The sequence below is a fragment of the Neurospora hispaniola genome (genome assembly GCF_033458365.1).
Source record: "Neurospora hispaniola strain FGSC 10403 chromosome Unknown B0T23scaffold_10, whole genome shotgun sequence".
In the NCBI taxonomy this organism is placed as follows: domain Eukaryota; kingdom Fungi; phylum Ascomycota; class Sordariomycetes; order Sordariales; family Sordariaceae; genus Neurospora; species Neurospora hispaniola.
This window is the reverse complement of record NW_026944415.1, coordinates 1,468,511-1,487,725: the sequence shown is the minus strand read 5'-3', so window position 1 is coordinate 1,487,725 and position 19,215 is coordinate 1,468,511. Positions and strand designations below refer to the sequence as shown.

The following is a 19,215-nucleotide window of genomic DNA, read 5'->3' as shown; positions in this document are numbered from 1 at the left end:
CTTTGTTTTCTACACCGGCCCGGAATTCGGTCACCGGCTGAGCTTTTCACAGTTGCAAAGAAAAGCAGGGCGCTATGAATGTAATCACCAGTCAAGAGAGCACTAGCCGGTTGACATGCTCAAAAGGAAGGGAAGAAAGAGAAACCAAATAAATGAAAAATTTACCGACGACGCAATAATAATTGAAAGGTGAAGTACACCAACTTCTAACGATATGCTCAAGGGTTGCGCGAAATTATCATCGAGTGTCCTGAACATTGTAGGGCGCCGCTACACCTAGATTTCCTGACTCTTCGAGGGAAAAAGACCTTCTCGATGATTTAAAGTTCACAAACACACTTTAACTAATCAAAACACCAAAGTTCCTTCCTGCCCGACCAATCTGCGTCAAGCAACATAAGAAAAAGCACAGTTCAAAGTACTACGACGACTCCAACTGACCCCTTTAAATGAAGCATCCACAATCCCACACAAGGTGAAGCCTACAGTATGCAAACGAAGGAAAAGGCCCATAAGAAAAACAGAAGAGAGTGAAAGTTTAGCTGCTACTTTATGAGTTAAGATACAAAAGAGAATGAAATTTTCGAGTCTTTAGTCACGCACATGGTGATCCGACCTTCCCATGTGTATGTATGTACTTGTTGTATTCTACCACCTAACAATCCTCATGGAACAACCAGACTGACAAACCCACAAGTAGTAACCTCTTTTTTCCCCCCAGATTCATTACGCTACTTGCTTGAGTGTTTGTCGCTAAGCCTCCCATATCGCCCTACCAACACCACCAGGACCCCCTACCGTGATCTCACCACTAACATCCGACAAGGCATCTTCGTACAAAGTCCCGGGTGTTGGCGAGGAGTTTTTCCGTAGTTGATCATGTGGTTGTTGTTCTTGTTGCTGTTCCTGCAATTGCTGCTGCTCAAGATCCAGATCCGTCGGCATCACCCCCACCCCCTTCCCACCACTCTCTTGCCTTCTTCCTCCCCCTTGTTCACTCCTCGTCGTCGTCGTCGTCGTCGTCGTCGTCTTCAAAGGCCAAGCCTCCTCCTCATTATTACCGCCACCTGAAGAAGAAGGATAATTGTACGACGGGGTACTCTCAATCTCAGCATGCCTTTCCTCCTCTCTTACCGCCTCGACCTCCTCTCGCGGGATAGAAAGGATTTCGACTTGTCGAACCATAAGAATTCCCGCGCGGGGCACAGGAAGCTCGGTCACTCCGAGAGCGGAGGCGGAGGCAGAGGAAGAGGAAGAGTCGCTTCTAAATGACTTTTTCACGTCCGCCGCAAGGTTGTTGGTGCCAATTTCTTTATCGCTGGCGCTGAATGACGAAGAAGAAGAAGACGACGAAGAGAAAGAGAATGATCGGGAAGAGCCGTCAGAATCCGCGGAGGACGACGAAGAGGAAGAGGAGGAGGAGGAGGAGAGCGAGGCGGTAGAGATGGTCGAGTGCCTGTTGAGGGTGGTTCCGATTGTACCGGCGGCGTTGTTCGCCACTTCGGCATCATTGATAGCAGCAGCGTCATGTGCCGGTGCCGGTGCCTGGGATGCGTAATCGTCGGAAAGGAGAAAAACCGGGTACCGCTGGCCATCAGGCCCATTACAGTACGTCACTGCAACAGCCTGCTCCCATCTTGCCGCCTCCGAATCAGTGGATTCCCCTCCATCTTGCGACTGTGCTTGCTGCTGTTGCTGCTCACGAGCCCTGTTGTTATCCGTGCTGGTGGACGAGGAAGGCGCACAATCGTAGGTACCGTCATTGTTGTCGTGCTGCTCCTCCACTACTGCTTCTTTGCCGTTGGTGCTGTCTGTATCTGAGCCGGTTGACTTTGTTGAAGCTAGTCTTGATGGGACAGTGAAGTGAGCAGCATAGCCACCACCACCACCACCGCCGCCGCCGCCACCGAAAAGTCTGGGAAGTCTTTCGCTGTTGCGCCCGGAAACGGCTGTGGCATGAGAATCAGCAGCGGCTGTACTACCACCACCGTGGTTATGATTGTTATGCGGATTTGACACCACAGCCATAACAGGCGCCGGCGCCGTCACCGTCTGTCCCGGCCTTGCATTAGTAAACATGACAGGCGGTACCTTGGCGCCGCGCAGGACAAACTTGGACTCGAGAATCTTGTCCATGCTGTGATGCTGGATGAAGAGACTGCAGATCAGCGCCGCCACCCCGGCGCCGGTGATGATCCAAAAGACGCCGTGGAAGCCGACAACGTACGCCTCGAGGGCGCCGACCCGCACGGGATCGTTGGGATCCATGAGCAGCATCTGCTGGACAAACTGCTCCGAGTTGTGGGCGATCTTGACGGGCAAACCGAGCTGCTCGAGCCGCTTGACCATGACGTTCTGGAATACCGTGCCGCCAATAGCGACGCCGAGCGACATGCCGAGCGTACGCATGAAGGCGTACATGGCCGCAGCGCTACCGGCGTCTTCGACCCGGCTGATGGCTTGGATGCCAACGTTGACGCTGGTCAGGAGCATGCCGTGACCGATGCCGAAGATGGCAAGAATCACAGCCCACACGGCGGTCTTGGTGTCTTGCTTCAGATAATGAAGCAGACCACATCCAATGGTGGCGAGCACCCAGCCGCTCCAGATGGACCAGCGGAAGTGCCCCAGGCGGGAGGTCATGAGCGAGATGACAATAGATCCCGGAAGAAGAAGGCAGGTGACGGGAAAAATGTTGAGGCCGGACTGCGTGGGTGAGGTGAAGCGGACGGCAGTAAAGTAGAAGGGCACATAGTAGAGGGCGCAGAATAGGATGAGACCCTGGAACAGGGCACAGCCGTAGGCGGCGATGGCGGAGCCTGAGCAGAAGAGAGATGCGCGAAGGAAGGGTTCACGGGCGCCGTACTTCTCCCAGATGATGGAGGCGAGGACACTGACGCCGCCAACGGTCATGGGCACGATTGTCTGCACGCTGCGCCACTCGAACTGGATACCGGCCCAGGACATGCCGACGAGAAAACTGGTCAGTCCTCCAATGAAGAGGAAGCCACCGAGCCAGTCGACTCTGGACAGCTTGGAGCCTAAAGAGGTCTTCTTGGTTGTGAGCTTGACAAAGGCGGGCACAAGAAGCAGGCCCATTGCGCAAAAGGGGAACTATCATTGGTTGATATCAGTCATTGAATCCCCCTACTCACTTCTAGACAACGAAGACTCACGTTCAGATAAAAGCACCACCTCCAAATCGCATGCTCAACAAACAGCCCTCCAATCAATGGTCCCAGCACGCTCCCCAAGGCCCATGCGCCCAGCACAATAGCAAAGTACTTTGGCCTCTGTCTCAGCGGCACGATATCCGCAAAGATGACCTGACCCATGGTGATGATCCCACCACCCCCGATCCCCTGCACCGATCTGCCGGCAAAGAACACGGCGAAGCCCTTGGCAATGGGTGCGCACAAAGCCGTGCCTAGAGTGAAGAGCAGCACGCTCACAAAGAGCATCTCCTTGCGCCCAAAGATGTCCGACAAGGCGGCGATGAAGGGCTGGCATACAGCGCATGTGAGGAGATAGGACGTCCCCGCCCAGAAGGCGTCCGTCGATGTCCCCCCAAAGTCTTCAGCCAGCGTGGGCAGAACGGACACGAGGATGGTGGCGTCGAGCGCCACCATGAGACTGATGATGGCCATGGTGATCATGACTGCTAGCTCCTGCTTGCCAGGTTTCCAGTCCTCGAACGAGGGTATGTTTTCTTCGAGCTTGGACGGATCCAGAACGCGGACCAAGACCTCCTCATCCTCGTCGGTTGAGGACTCCCCCGTGCGTGGCGGTTGGCGGGTATGATGGTGCTGATTGATCATCGGGACAGGTTCCGAGTAGGAGCGATGGGGTCCCGGCGGGTGATGGGATGCTATTAGGGGAGCCATCGGAGGCAGGATATCGGAGGTAGGCGACCCACTACCACGCTTTTCCGGATCATTGTGGCGCGATGTTGGCTGTTGATGTTGTTCGGACATCGGTTCTGGTTTTCCCTCGCTTTAGAAATAACAGATGGGCTGAAGGGTGCAAGGTCAGCTCTAGCTGGATGCTGATATCTCCCAGGAGTAACACCGGCGTCGTGTAAGCAAACTAGGTACTGAAACACCGGACCGGATATTACGTGGGATATGGGAATTCCTCGGGGTCAGATCTTGCCTGGGTAAAGATGGAAAACTAGAAGACAAGACCACTGGCAGCAACAAAAGCCCTATGAATCGGGAGAAAAAAAAAGAGAATGGAGGATAACGGGAAAGAAGAGTATACTTTAAGTTTGAGTTTGCGGGGTGTTAATGAGCTTTCAATAACTCATTGTTTATGGGAAAGATGAAGTTTGAGATTAGAACCACCAGAACCAATTAGCCATTCTAGGTGAGATTCGCTATCGTTTAGCCACATTGTGTGTGCTAAACCATGACGCTTGAGTGAGATAGCTGCCTCAATGACAAGCGTATGTTCTTCTCCTTCTCTCATCACTGGATGATGAATGCCATGCAAGGTGAGGTGGACCGGGCTAAAGCGAGGCTAATGAGGCGGAGCTGGACCCGTAACCAGAAGGGCCAAAGGTCCGTTATCACATCTCTCCTCTTCTCCTTCCCAGTCCCTCGGCTCCTCCGGCCATCGTGCCGGGGTGGCTTTGTGTAAAAGTCATAATGATTCTTGGGGCGGGCCCTATAAGTCGAGATGGATCTGTAGTGGAGAGATGCCGGATGAACACGCCCGAAGAGGGCTGGTGGGGAATAACGACGGGATTACCATCATGAGCTGAGAGATGCGTTAGCTTGCTGTACCAGAAAAGGGAAAGTGGTGATATCCATACATGAGCGATGTGAGTTGTACTTTTTGAGGCTCGGCTATGTAGGGCTGTGTTCGGGGCCGCTGTATTGCTGTAGAGAAGGCTTTGTATGACCGTACATATAGCCCGCAGCTGCACTCCCTGTACAGTATTGCAACGGTAAGAAAAAGCTCCTTACTGCTATGTGTTTGTTGGTATTGGGCTGTACTTGTGAGATATTGAAGTGCTGTATTAATAGAGGGCATAGGTGCTGAGGTGGCTTGTGGCTGCTGCTTCTTGCAGCCTTACCTCTACACATGGTGTCAGGGATCTTGAAGAGAGTTAAGAAATGCCAACATTTCAGTAAGGATCCTAGCCTTCTGATTGGTCAAATAGAACATTTAGATGGTTGCAGTGACTTGCAGATGTTTACTTTTATCCAACCGAATACGAAAAGTGCAGCCTTAGACTGCACCTTACAGCCACCAGAACTGCCCGGTTTTCTCTACAGCTCTTCAGCGGCCCTGAACACAGCCTAGGTAGGTGAAAAGACGTGGTAGAAAAGTGAAGCAGAAGACCATTTGTTACCTAGTTGTTAGCCACTTGAACTGTGGCTGGCTATAAAATTGGCCAGAACATGTCGAAGCAAACAACAAAGTGAGCTAACTGGCAAATGGGTGTTGGGGCTGTACCATAAGTGCCTCCGTCCAGTTGGGAGTGTTTGCTTCCGTGTACCTATGCGGCTATTTGATTGGCGCAACAAAGACCGCTTGACGTCTTCCATGGCTTGCGTTCATGGGCTCGTTTGACGGTTGTCCTTTTAGGGCTCAGCTCAGAGGAGGCGGGCACCATTTGGCATCTCGTTTGAACGGCGATATGACAGCGGAAAGCAACCCCAATACGGCTACCGTTGCCGATGAGCTGGCGACGGAGGTTCTTTTCTCTGGCTGTTCAGCTTCACAAAGTGCAGCCATGATCTGTAGACTGCGGCTCAACCGTCATCTGCAAATTGGGGCCGCCGTAATTGGGCGCCATCAAGCCAAGCGGGCTGGCTGTACTGTACCATGCAGCAATCATGTACTTGTTGATAGTTATACGCTTGGGCGACGAGATGGTGGTTGGGTAGTCGAACATGTCAGCGCGCGCCGCGGCGTCAATAACTCGAGGGCGAGGGTTGATTGCTGATAAGAAAGAGAAAAGGCCGCCCTCATTTTTCCAGCATTGTTGCGAAGTAACCAACGCCATGTGGGTTTGACACAATGGAAGGCGATGTTGGAGGAAAGCGGCCTGATATGGATGTTGTTTTCCAGGTTGACGTTGAGCCGTCGCACAGGAGGTTCAATTAAGCTACATAAGCTTTCCCAACGTAACACCAGTGACACCCTCCACATGCCAAGACCAGTTTTTTGAAGCGATCTACCGCCTACCGATCACTATCTGAATTGACCATATATCATAGATGACTCTGTTAGTATCTGCTAAAGCGCCCTGTATTCTCAACTGGCACCTCGACCCACAGGTCCAAAAAAAAGGGGGGGGGGGGGGGGGTGATGATGATCGGACCTACCTCTAGGTACTCTAGATAATGTGGTGTTGATGGTTAGAGATAAGAAGGAGTGCAGAAATCCCATGGAAATGCAGCTTTATTTATCCACCATGTTAGGTACAGTCGGCGCCGTCCGAGATGTCTCGGGCCTTTTCGAGTTGACGCCTATCTGACATACAATTCACACCCTCGGCCGGCGCCACACCAGTCCACTCAGCAATGATGAAGCACAGCAGCTCGTCTATCAGCGCCGTTATCACGTGTTAGCCAAACGAGGTTGAGATAAACAAAACAAGCACCTGCATTGCAATGCCAAAGGTAAATAAACATACGGACAAGGTAGCCCTCATGGACCTCGAACGCCTCTGCGGTACAAACACCCAGGAAAGCACATCACATCACAAACCCCCAACAACCCCTTCCACCACATCCCCCAACATCCTCAACCCATAATACCTCGCCACATTCCTATACACCTTCAGCCGTCTCATCACCTCCTCCCTCTTGACCAGCTCCCTCCATTCTCCACTGCACGTACAATGCTCCATGAACTCGTTCACCCTCAGCGCCCCGCATTTGCCGCACTTGAGGTCCTGCGTCGTCCACTCCACCACCATGGCCTCCACCTCCGCCACCAGCCTCTCCTCAATCTCGTTCCTGTCGTAGTCCATTTCGCAGTAAGGGCATTTCCACCTTCCCTTTTCAAGTCCTGCTGCAGGTCCTTCCAACTCGCCGCCGGCCGCTCCGCCTGCTGCTGACACGTCAGAAACGGCTGCAAAACTCATAAAGTCCTCGTCTCGACAGAGATCAATGTCCCTAGCCATGGTACAGTTTTCGCAGCTGAACTGGGCCAGTTTCAGACTTTCCGATGGGTTTTGAAACGCGCCCTCCTTGCTGAACTCGCGTACGTCGAACATGGCGAGGAGTTCCTTGCGCAGCAGCCGCGCTTCGAGCGTAATGTTCTTGTCCAAAGACAAAACCTGCATCAGGGCCTTGACGAGCTCAAGGACCGGATTGGCTGATGCTGCTACTTTCTTTCCTGCCGCCTTCTTGGTACTACTAGACTTGGAATTGGACAAAGACAGGTGAGACAGGTGAGATCCCGGTAGTTGGGGGAATGTGTAATCGCCTGCCAGCTCTGGGTGCAGGAGCTCGCGCCTTTGCGTGTTGATGAGGTTGGCGATTTCCTTCTTGAGAGGCTTCTCAAAGGCTTTGCCGAGGATGATTTGCCCGACGGCGCCGTCCTCGCCGAGATTGCCATCGCGCATGTTGACGGGCAGCTGAGTAAGACGTGGCGTGGCTGTTGGGTCGCTGCCAAAAGCGGGTCGCTTGATGCTGTGCATCAGCTGGATGAACTCGACGACCCAGTCGCGGAAGATGGGCTGCAGACGGACAGGGAGAAAGGTTGCCATTTGCCAGTGCATAATCATCTGCAGGTCCTGTTCGTCCCTCTCGAGCACCTCTTGTGTCGCCTTGCCGCCGTAGTTGAACTCGTCATACCATACCAGGTAGTCCCAGTACTCCTTGATTTCGAGGTCGATAAAGTGAAAGAGTGGTTTGCCTTTGATGCTCTTGAGGATGTACTGCGTATATGCATACGCATTTCCTACCTCGGACTTGGTCGTCTGGAGGAGAAGTCGGTTGGAGCTGGCAAAGATGACCTGCGATCCCACGCGACGGAAATCGGCCATGAGCTGGAGGAGCGCCTTGCGGCTCATCATCTGGACGTAGTAATGCAGAGCACGATCGTACAGACACGAGGCTGGTGATTCGACCCAACGGACCAAGTGCTGAACCATCACGTCGGCCATCGTGGACCCCTTGCAAGCTTCCGCCCACCATGACTTGACCATCTCACGGAGCACCTGCACGCCAGCATTGGCAAAAGCGTTTTCCGAATACAGAAATTCTTCGCCGTCTCCACTACCCGTTGCATCGGCGGCGGGATTGAAAGATATGTTATCCGCACCTTCCAGCTCATTGATAAGCGAAGATGTGAGAATGGTGTTGATAGCCAAGTTCCGCACCTCAAGGTCTATACACACCGAGGCATAAGTGCCGGGATTGTTGACGGACGGCATCTGAACCTGATCGAGCGGGCCAACCACATCGTCCTTCTCATAGCCAGCGTGGTCGGGGCGCGGACTCGGTGACCACCAGAGCACGACATTGTTGGCCATGAGTCGGCGAGCATACGCGATATCGATCAGGAAACGGGGATCGTCTCGCTCCAGGTTGCATAGCGGTACGTCGCCGTACCGAGCAAGAGCCGTCATATGGGTGATCCAGGAACCCAGGCTGAGGTAGTGATTGACCAACCGACGGGCCACCACACTTTGCCAGCCCAGTGGGGGCAGTGAGCTGTCCCCTTGATCATACCGCAATGGCATCACAGGGAATTCTCCCAAGATGGGAATCTCATGAACCAATAGATTGCGCTGTGAGGATTGGATGACCACCATGGTCGGTCCGGACTCTTCCTTTCTCAGTTTCTTGACAATGTCGCCAACCTCAAGGAAAGCTTTCCGGCGCGTGGTAACTTGGGTGATCTTGATATTCAGCTTTTCCTGGTACGGGAAACAATCTTGCCACTCCGCTCCAGCAGCCTCCTGGTTTCTCCTTGTCAACATGTCGGCATAAAGCTTGTTGATGTTTGGCAAGTCTTGCCCTCCATCCTTGGTCCTCTGCTGGATGATGACGTGGGCTTGGTCACTGGTGGTGGAGAAAAGACCAAAGATCTGGCGCTCACCAGCGCTGATGTGAGAGAGATAGATGTAGGCCATACGGGCATCGCCCAGGTACTCCCTCGGCTTAAGTGGCCTCTTCAACCCGGACAGGTCGAATCCTTGGTCAAGACCCTTTCCAAGTACACCAGGTTGGCTTTCGTCGATAGTGCAAAGATTTCCAAGCTGAAGAAGGGCGCGCATGTTGAGCGGTAGCTGTTTCTCATACACGCCTTCCACACTGGGATGGTTGAATAACAGAGAGAACTTTTCTGCTTCCGCAAAGTAGATGTCCTCCGGCACCGTAAGCTTGAAGAGATGCACAGAAGAGTGGCCGTTAGGCAATGTATGGTTGACCTGTTCAACATGGCAACCCTCAACTTCAATGTCGGGCAGTTCCCTACTCTTCAAGTTCAAGAATACTTGCCGGGGCACGTTAATCTTGAGAGTGTGGATCTTGGCATCGATCAGCACATGGGCGACGACAATGCCTGGACTGTCTGATGCCCTCAGCTGCAGCAACTGCCAAGTGTTTCGGAATGTCATCTCAGCCTGACTGCGGAACGTCTGTTGGATGTTGCTCTGCGCGTTGCCACGTCTTTCGCCAAACAAGTGTCGCCTACGAGCCCTTGCCTGCTTCTGGAGCTTCCACTTTTGCTTCTGGTACTCCAAGAAAGCCGCGTAATCCTCGCTAGGCGACGGCATCTTCTTGGGAAGCGCCGCGAATGGGTCCAGGTTCTCGGCTGCTGCTGGTTCCGGATCCTTGCGTTTCTGAGCCGACGCCGTTTTTTGCGTGGCGGAGATAGCATCACTGACAGTCTTGGGCTTCAGCAAGTTCCCGAAATCCTCCATATCTCCTAGCTGGGTGCCGTTCGCGAGGTGTGTAATATCTTGCAAGGGGCCTTTGGTGGTAGGCCCAAACAAATCAGTGAGCTTCTTTTGCTTCATCTTATCGTCTTTGATGTTGATTCTCCGCTGCAACCAGTCCGGATGCGGCACGCGCGGTACCGGGTTGCGAACTTTTTGCAGAGCGGCTGGGATGGTGATGAGCTTCTGGATGACGGACCCGAGACGTTCGAGATAGTAATCCCAGTCAAGGAGTGCCCGAGGGTCGGTATCAGCAGGCTCCTCTTTGAGCCATTTCTTGAGATACATCCTCTTCGTTTCTTCTTCGGCAGAAAAGATGGCAACCGGCACGGCACGTTCGGTGACCGGGGCATTCTTGGGTCGAGCGCAAATGATGAACTTGCAGTTCAAACCCTTGTCTTTGACCATCTGCTCGCCCAAAAAGTCGGCAAGGCGCTTGGCTGTGGTGATGGATGTTGACTTTTGGCTTCCGTACTCCTCCAACGTCTTGGTCATACTGCGGTTCTCCGAAATCAGTTCCATAAGTTCTTCATCCGCAAGCGTTGCACCCTTGCTATGGAGTACATCAAGCCAACGGTTAGCGACCTTGGCGACAGCATTGTAGCATTCCGCCAGGGTGGTACCCTCCAAGAAAAACTTGAAGATCTGCTGCTGGAAGATCTTGATGAGCTTCAATTCGCCTCTTCGCTTCACTTCGAAGCCCTTGAGCTCCGCAAGACTGCCATCGTCGTTGAAGACGGCATATCTCTTCTTCAAGTTCTTGTCTTCTTCTTTTGAGGTGGGTAGGATCATGGCCTTGTACGGCCCGTCGACTTCGAAGAAGATGGAGTTGTCGCTGTGCGTCTCGTATTTGAAGGTCTTTGGATCGACCAGGGTCTGATACTGGTGGTTGGTAAATTTGTCATGGACCAGATGGTTCAACATGACACACGGATATGAGATGGTCATCTTCTTGCCATTTTTGAGTTTGAACACAAAGTTCTCTGGGAATGTCGCCGGCAACATGCACCAGATACCATCAGTGTCTAGCTCGAGTGGACGACCTAGTCGCTCAATGAGCTGTCTCGCCAACTGAATAATGGTCGCGCCCGTCAAACAGGTGACACCGGCCATTTCCATCGAGTACCATCTAGATCCCTTTCTCATGACGTATCCGTAGAAACTGTTGAGAATGACCTTGTGGGCCAACTGCAGGGAATCGAACAAGATAATCATCTTTTTGGCATTATCGATTTCGGACGCGGATGCGCCCGAGCTCTTGAGTGAATCCGTCTTGCCCTTCCACACCTTCGCTTTGCCCTTGTAGTCGTATCGTCGGTCACGGAAGTCACGGACTGTGTTGATGTAAAAGGGGTTCTCGCGCTGGCAAATGATCGCTTCTCTGACAATCGTGGTGGAATCGTGGATCTTGTGGTACACCTTTTGTGAGTAGAGCTGCAGTCTCTTTCGGATGAGAGTGGCTTGTTCGTCTGCGCTCAGGTCTTGGAATGACCGCATCGGACTGTTTGGGTATTTTCCTGGAAACCTCTCGTTCTCGAGTGCATGGCGAATCATGTTGTACTCGTCGCGCTTGGCTGGCAGGTACTCTCCTCTCCAGGCCCACGGTAGTCTTCTGTCACAAGTCTTTCCTGGACGGTTGAAGTCGCATGCTGCACAAGTTGACTCGGAGATCATGGAATCGGGTTGTAATCGGTTGGTTGTCATAATGTTGGGGTACATGGAGGCGACATCAAGATGGTAAATGAGCGGCCGTTCCAGTCGATTGGGCGTCTCTTTGAGGTTCATCAACCTGGCCGTTATCTGCTCCTTGACCTCATCATAGTTGGCGATGTCACTCAACTCCTTCTTCTCTTCAACCGTAATACTGAACGTTAGGGCTGCATCAAGATCCCGAATCAGCTCATCCACGGCGGTAGGATCAACCGCGAAGTTGACGGGAATATCGGCGCGGAAGACGCCAGCTTCGATACTTTCGACGTGACCACCAACGTACGTTTCGGAGTCCAACAGGTGTCCTTCCCAGAAGGACTCTTTAGGTTGGACATGTTTATTGGGTAACACAATCTCCTTTTGGTAAGCCTGTACCATTAGTAACATCTCGCATAGCGTACCGGTTCCCTTTCTTAGTGTATCGTCTGGGCCTAGAGGCAAGATGGTACAGAGAGAGAAGATGAAAGGATGCACATATTTCATGTACAGATAGTATGTTGCGACGGCATCGGAGACGGAGTATTCGGCCAGCGTCTGCGGCCTCTCGCTGGCATATGGTGTCATGAGCTCGGGATCGAGTTCATCGGGATCGTATCCAAGCTTGGCAACGGTGACGGCTTTGAGACCTCTACTACCCTGGGGGAGATAACTGTCACGGTTTACCCAGTGGAAGCAGTCCATGTGCACGCTGTAGTTGCACTTGTACTGATCCTCACTGTCCTTCTTCCAGCCGATCTCGTGGTACATGTCGATGCCGTTGATACTGGCACGAGCCTCCACGAAAGGCCAATCGAAGAAGTCACCGTTGTAGGTGGCGATGACGGTTGGTCGGGCCTCCTTGATGTGCAGGAAGAATCTTTCGAGAAGGGCCTTTTCGTCAGGTTCGTTAAAGATCATGAACGGACCTTGGTACTCGGGTTTTGGTGTGTAGTCGAAATCAGCAATGTCTTCGGAGATAATCTCTCTATTTGTGATCAAGAAACCCTGGCCATCGATCATGTATGAGACCATCATAATCTGGTCAATAGCGGCGTCAGGAAACTTGAGGGGAAGCTTGGTGGTCTCGATATCGAACGCCATTACGACGGGATCGGCCATGGCCAAACGTTCCTCGTTTACTTTTACTGTCGTGACTCCATTCTTGGCCTCGACATGGTACCACCTAGCAACTCGTATGTCTGTGGATGGTCAGCTGAGCACACACGCTGGGGGGTGTGCAAGGAGAACTGACCCAAGTCTATCATTACTCTCACATGGTATGGGACGTCGTATTCCCGGATATCAACAATGAAATCGCTCGCCTCTGCAAAACCAGCATTATGTCGTCGCTCGTCATTTCGTGAATCGTCATCAAAAAGATCAAACCCGCCGTTCGCTCTAGTTGGGGGTCTGTGTCAGCAGCGGTGATCAGCCTGTACAGGTAACATGAGAGGAACCCACGATGCTACTTCGGCATATGTATCCATGGCATCCATGCCCTTTTTGTTCTTTTCCGCAATGGGCATGACATCACGCTTGGCGGACATCAGGTCCTGCACGTTATGAAACCTCAGCTCCAAGAATGTTCGACGATAGCCCAGCAAGTGGTTGGGCATCTTGAGATCTTCCTTCTCGACCCTCCGGATGGACTTGACGCAGCCGCCACCAGGCACTCTCTTGCACCACTCCTCCACCTCGCCTTCGTGGCCTTTTCGACATGCGACCAGAAAGTATGGCTCATATTCGACTGTGGCTTTGAATGTTGACCCGTCCTCTTCGATGAAGTAGCAGTCGAGTGCCGCGCGACCGCCGCCGCCGGGGATACGGGGGTCGTCGATGGATGTCGGTTGTACGTTGACCAGCCAGCCTTCGCGCTTCTTCCCGGCATCGTATCGGGCGAAGCCCATGTTCTCGTCGATCTGGTTCGCAAGGGCTGTCCTTTCCCATTTTTCGTCTGTCGAGGTAGCCTCGCCGCGGGCGCTGGCCGAGGCGGCGAACGTTCGTGTTTTGGATCCGCCATGGTAGGCGTTCTTGCCACCGCGACGGTAGCCCTTTTGAGGCTGCCGCCTTAGAGAAGTGTTGGGCATGTTGGAAAAGTCGAATTGGCCCTTGCGTAGGCCTCGCGATGTTCGTCTTGTGCTTTGGTCTGCCCTCCGTTTTCCGTCCTATTTGGTAGGATCTCTCGATCCAAGATAAATCGGAATTGGAAGGAGAGACAAGAAACAGAAATATGTCTTTTCACAAGTAGGTTGACATGGAGGGCCAGCCAAGATTCGAGGTATGGCTGGCACAGGGTCCCTTGGTTTGGTGAAGAGGATGGGGTTGTGAGATGGGAGGCACTTCAATGTTTGGAAAGTCTCATGGAACCCATTAAAGTCGTTTAACTGCGAGACGCGCCAGACGCGACTACCGTAGACGAACGGTCCAATTTGTCTGACGCGCCGGGCGCTAAACGCACACATGCCCCACCAGTCAAGCTGATCGTTTCAGGGCACTCACAGGGCGTCAAGGCGCTGAACAAGGGTTGGAATGGTGCCCGGTGGGGAAGTGGGCTGCCGGCAGACGCTCCCTCCAGCTCGGGACACGGCCCCCCGCCGGGGCGGGCATGCTCGAATCATGAAGCGGCCCGATCGGGAGGGACGGGAGCTTGGACCCTCCATTGTTGTCTCTGTCCAAGTTCCCGTTGGACTATCTCCAAGTCAAAGCTAGGTACCTCTACCTAAGAAGGGCTCGCATTGTACGAGCTCATCCCGTAGCCGGCTCCGAATCCGAGGGCGGAAGTGTAGTAACTGATGTTAACTTGTGTTTGTTAGACGGAAGCTAAGCTCTGATGACAATTGGAAGCTGAATCTCTACATAGTCGCCCATCTTCTCCATATAAGTGCGTTAAGGTACCTGCATCTTCCCCGTAATCCCGCAAGGTCCCCACCGGGAGAGAAAAAAAAAAAAGCTTCCCCGCGACTCGCCCGGCCGCCGCGCGAAGACGACGGAGAGAACGTCAACGAGCAGTCTCCATTGGACAATTATGTAGTCCACTTTCTTGTTTCCCTGCTCAATCACTTCCACTCACCACTGCATTACCTCCATTACATATTGTGACTGCCATTCAAACACTGCAATCCCGGCAAGCGAATAACAACCAACAACTTTCAAATATATTAATATCCAAACACACAACTCCACACTTTTCTGCGCCCTGACAGAACTGCGCTTTTTCGAGACGGAACGCGAGAGAAACTGAAGCCCATCCCATCAACAATCCGTCGCAAACCGCAACCATGACGCGTGACCAAACAACAACAACAACAACATCACCCACAAACCCCGACGCCGCCGCCCGCTCCTGGCTAAGCGGCGGCGGCGGCAGCAGCAGCGGCTCTTCCTCTCCCCCTCTTGCTCCCTTCGCGCCCTCTCAAGACCTCCAACAACCACCACAGTCCAACACCACACCACAAGTCCCAGGAGGCCAACAATCCCCCCAGTCACCCTCCCAACAACAACAACAACAACAACCAAAACCCACCCACTCATCCAACCGCATCTCCCTCACAGAAGTCGCCTCCACCATCTCCCCCTCCGACTTCCTCTCCGTGCACGAAACGCCCTGCGCCCGCCAAGGCTTCATGACGGGCATCGGCGCCGGCGCAGGCATCGGTGTGTTGCGGTGGATCATGGGCTTGCCGATCCCGAAAGCGGCCAACTGGGGTGTAGGGTGCGGGATCGTGGGGGCGATGGCGCAGTACGAGTACTGCCAGTGGCAGAGGAGGAAGGAGAAGGAGAAGATGCAGAGGGTGGTGGCGGTTTATACGAAGAAGCAGGCGGAGAATAGGGCCAAGGAAGCTAAAGAGGCGAAGGAGAAGGCGGAAAAGGGGGAGGTGCAGGGCACGTCGATTGCACCTGGGGGCGAGAAGAAGAACTGGTACAAGTTTTGGTGAGGGGGGTGATGAGGTGAGAGGGCTTTGATGTGCTGAGGGGTTGTGTTAGGATAGAGGTTGAAGGGCATAGCTAGGAGTAGGAGATGTAGGTTATGATTTGCACGGACATATATCGATACCTTTTGAAGTTAAGGGGCGTTGCTTGGAGTCATTACGCACAATGGGAGCATGGTTATGGCGCACCACGGCAGCGAGTTCACCATGTGATCATTCATTCTTCGGGGACAAAGGCGTGCTTTTACGCTTCGAAGTCATGTTAAGCAATGATATCAAGCAAAGAAAGTGCATGCCTCTAGAGTATTTAACCTCGAGGCACCCCAGGGCAACTCTGCGAAAAAAAACAAAAAGCATAGTAAAGACTCATGTGCGAGTCTGTCCTTCTCTTGCAGTATCCTACATTCAAACCCGTCGTATTTCATGCCCAAGTGAAATTTCCCATGGTCCCTTCCGCCAGCACGTCACAGTTGCTCGCGTCTTGTCGTATCCGATTCAGTCCCTCCAACACCCAAACGCCAAACATGCCAATGAGAAAGGTAAGCCATTGAGTTGATCATGCATAACTTGCTTGCCGGACAAATTAAGAGCCACAAGCAAGGAAAAAGGCCCGTCCGTCAAGCCTCAACCCTGGCAAGGTCAGCGCCAGCGCCAGCCATACCAGAGACGCTTGTATCACCACCCCCGCTAGCATCCCCTCCACTAGGTCCCTGACCCTCCGCCGCAGCTGCCGTCTCACTCTGCATCACACCCTCCATCATCGTGACCGGTGTCGGCGGTGGCATCTCAACGACCGTCTTGGTCACCGTCTCCAAAAATCTAACCCTTCTCTTCTCAGCCTTCAGCTTGCCCTTAGCAGTCGCCATAGCATCCTTGCTTTTGGGTCCGCCATTACTGCCTCCACCACCTTCATTACCGCTTCCCCCCAATCCGTCAGCACCCGCTCTTCGCTCTTTCCTCCTGGCGCGAGCCTCGCCCATCTCGCGTTTTCGATACTCAGCCAGCTGCTTCTTGCGCTTCATCCTGCGCGCGTGTTCCATCTCTGGAGTGGGCCTGAAGCCGATGCCGTTGATACCGGTACCGTCGTCGTCGCTGTCGTCCGGGTCGTAGACAGTGATTTCGGAATCTTGCCAGGTGAGGCTGGCGCGGATCGGATCAATTACGGTGGGTGAGCGGGGGGACGATGTCGAGGTCGATGTGGCCGGTTGAGGTTGGAGGGGTGGTGATTTTGATTTCCGGGGCTTCTTTGTTGCGGCCGCTGCTGTCGATGATGACGGCGGAGCCATGCTGATGTTGGCCGGCTTCGGCGCTAAGGGTCTCTGGGTTGGTGTAGAACTGGGGATGGCGACCACTTTGGTAATCGATGAGAGGGGAGAGGAAGATGGTATCTGGATGCCATTGTTCTGTGTTGTTTGGGTGATGATTGTGCCGCTTGTACCCATCGTGTTGTCTCCCAATTCAGCCTGTTGATTTTCAGCGGGGTCCATGTTGAACCGAACGCCCTTGGGCGCCAGTCGTCGCTTTGGAAATGGGCCACTTGGAGTGATGACAGCGCCTGCTTGTTGATTGACTGGAGTTGATGGCGGTGGCATGGAAGAAGTCGAGTCCGTTCCGGCAGCTTCAAATGTCCCGCCATTGTTCGTCGAAGCGGGAGGCCGCATTGGGGTTTCGGCAATGCCCGTCATGTCAATGTCTCGATCGTGGAGCTTGGCTCGCTTTCGGGGCCCGCCTGGTCGCTCACGATCTTCCTCAACTTCCTGCATGTCTTGCGACCGTGAAATTCGTGGAAATGGGTAGCCAAAGTACTGCTGTTGTGGTTGCGACCGAGACGGTTGCAATGTCGATGTTCGTGCGGTCGCAATGCCTCCACCAAAGACCCCACCGGTAGAGGTACCGCCGAGGGCCCCGCCATTGAGGAAGAGCTGCTGTAGCCTGTGTGCCACAGTGGTCCGTGGACTCTTACTGCCGTCCTCGGTATCTGTGGACAAGCCAAGCTCAAAGGTGAATTCCCCTGTCAAGCCAGTCAAGGCCCTGGTCTGGTTGAGATTGGGGATTGTTGGCTCGAAAGGTAGTGGACGTTTACGCTTGGGGGTTGAAAAGGAAGACGGCGCTTCCATGTTGAGCTGGGGTTGGAGCTAGGTGCCCAACACTGTCGGTTGGAGCCAGGCTTTCTCGAGGTAAAGATGATGTGTTGTTGCGGTTATGTTCTAGTTGTTCTCCTCAGCTTGTCCACCAAGGCGGCGTGACGGCGTTTCTGCAAGGTACGTTGCCTGTGAGTGGGCGATAAGGATGATGCAAGATGCAAAGCGGGTTGATAAACCTAGCGGTGGCAGCGGAGCATTGCGTGGAAGCGAGAGGATGGAGTTCGAATAGTAGGAATTGAGAAAAGCGTCAAGTGCCAGTTCTTGCAACAATGGATAAGTAAGGTAGGTTGATACTGGCAGATTGTCGAGTTAGGTCGGTGCTAGGTAGGTAGGTACTAGTGAGTAAGGTAGATGTAGAGATGCACGGAGGGTTCCTTCTGGTGAAGGTGGGTGGGTTTGTTGACGTGCGCCCTTGCCGAGATGTCCGTAGAGTGGATGTAAGAGGTAACGTAGCTGCTGCACTGGACACTGCCGGTGCTTGATGGGTGCTCGAAGCGACTGTGGAAGTCCAGTCAGTGCCCGTTGTTGAAAGAGAAAGTGGAATCGAACACAGGCTCAACCCGTGGAACCCAAGGGATAACGGGCGTCAAGGGAAAGGTGGAAGGAAGAGAACGGGAGCTAAGCAATAAAGGTGCTCCGGTTAGGTACCTAGTGCAATCTGCCGGAAGCTTGTTGACGGTCCCTTCGATCCGGCAGCCGGAACACGGTGGGTGGGTTTTGTCCCATGACTACCTCTACTGGTGTCTGGCTGCCATCCTCCCCAATGCCCGAATCAATCAATGGACGGTGACCTAAAGTGACACGCCCTGGACGAACAACTGTAAGTGGAAGGTGACGGAGTGACGGGGGGTTCCATAGCTGGCCCCGCATCGCGCCTCGTGGCAGCCCACACAGCCAAACAGCTCAGGGCGCCCAGCTGGGTTTAGCGGCCAGGGATTCTCGATAGGGCAGATCGGGGCAGCTCGGCAGGCAAGGGAGCAAGGGACCAGACCTCGCGGCAAGGGCCACTTCTGCTTCCATTTCTCCTTCTCGAGTCCTGTGCATTTCTTCTTCTTTGCCATCTTATTCGATACTTGAATACCTCTAGTTGCCTCTACTCAACAGGTTTTGATCAAGCCAAAGATCGATGTTGCTTGCGACGGCTCCTGCCACGTTTCTGCCAGGTCAGCCACTGTCCGCTATCTGATCTCCAAAGGCGTTTGTGCGGCTGGATCAGTCCAATAATCACGGTCGAACGGCTCAACACCAGCTTCACACACATCTAGGGAGGTGACGCGTAGTGGTCAGTTGGAGCAAGATGAAAGGCATATGATGGTACGCCGGCAATGGCGTCACTAGACAACTCTACCCGGAATCTCCATGCATGCTACTTTATAAAATCGAGAAATTGGGACTGGGTGGCGTAAACAGTTTGTGAATTTTCAGTCTGCCAAAATGCTTCTGGTAATTATCAAAAGGATTATATGTCATGTTTCGAAATGTGGGGTTTCCGAATTACTATGACATTCTCGGCCTCTCATGGATTCAGGCTCGACAGCATGGTTAACGG

General features: G+C 53.3%; 4 protein-coding genes across 4 annotated transcripts; 1 reads left to right on the top strand and 3 right to left on the bottom strand.

Moving 5' to 3' along the window:
* Positions 1 to 425: 425 nt before the first annotated feature.
* On the bottom strand, positions 426 to 4,210 carry B0T23DRAFT_436590 (major facilitator superfamily domain-containing protein). Its single transcript, XM_062840582.1, has 2 exons — positions 3,177 to 4,210; positions 426 to 3,114 (listed from the first exon to the last, which is right to left on the bottom strand). Exons 1-2 carry the CDS (start codon positions 3,972 to 3,974, stop codon positions 754 to 756), a joined length of 3,159 nt encoding a protein of 1,052 aa, XP_062688426.1. The 5' UTR covers positions 3,975 to 4,210; the 3' UTR covers positions 426 to 753.
* A 2,183-nt stretch (positions 4,211 to 6,393) lies between these two features.
* B0T23DRAFT_347612 (DNA polymerase epsilon) lies at positions 6,394 to 14,086 on the bottom strand. The gene is made up of 3 exons (XM_062835991.1): positions 13,055 to 14,086; positions 12,846 to 12,991; positions 6,394 to 12,792 (listed from the first exon to the last, which is right to left on the bottom strand). Exons 1-3 carry the CDS (start codon positions 13,678 to 13,680, stop codon positions 6,713 to 6,715), a joined length of 6,852 nt encoding a protein of 2,283 aa, XP_062688425.1. The 5' UTR covers positions 13,681 to 14,086; the 3' UTR covers positions 6,394 to 6,712.
* A 695-nt stretch (positions 14,087 to 14,781) lies between these two features.
* Positions 14,782 to 15,608, top strand: B0T23DRAFT_49515 (uncharacterized protein). Its single transcript, XM_062841361.1, has one exon. It carries the CDS (start codon positions 14,872 to 14,874, stop codon positions 15,526 to 15,528), a length of 657 nt encoding a protein of 218 aa, XP_062688424.1. The 5' UTR covers positions 14,782 to 14,871; the 3' UTR covers positions 15,529 to 15,608.
* Positions 15,609 to 16,108: 500 nt separating this feature from the next.
* Positions 16,109 to 17,976, bottom strand: B0T23DRAFT_49513 (uncharacterized protein). The gene has a single exon (XM_062841360.1). It carries the CDS (start codon positions 17,637 to 17,639, stop codon positions 16,140 to 16,142), a length of 1,500 nt encoding a protein of 499 aa, XP_062688423.1. The 5' UTR covers positions 17,640 to 17,976; the 3' UTR covers positions 16,109 to 16,139.
* Between the last annotated feature and the right edge of the window lie 1,239 nt (positions 17,977 to 19,215).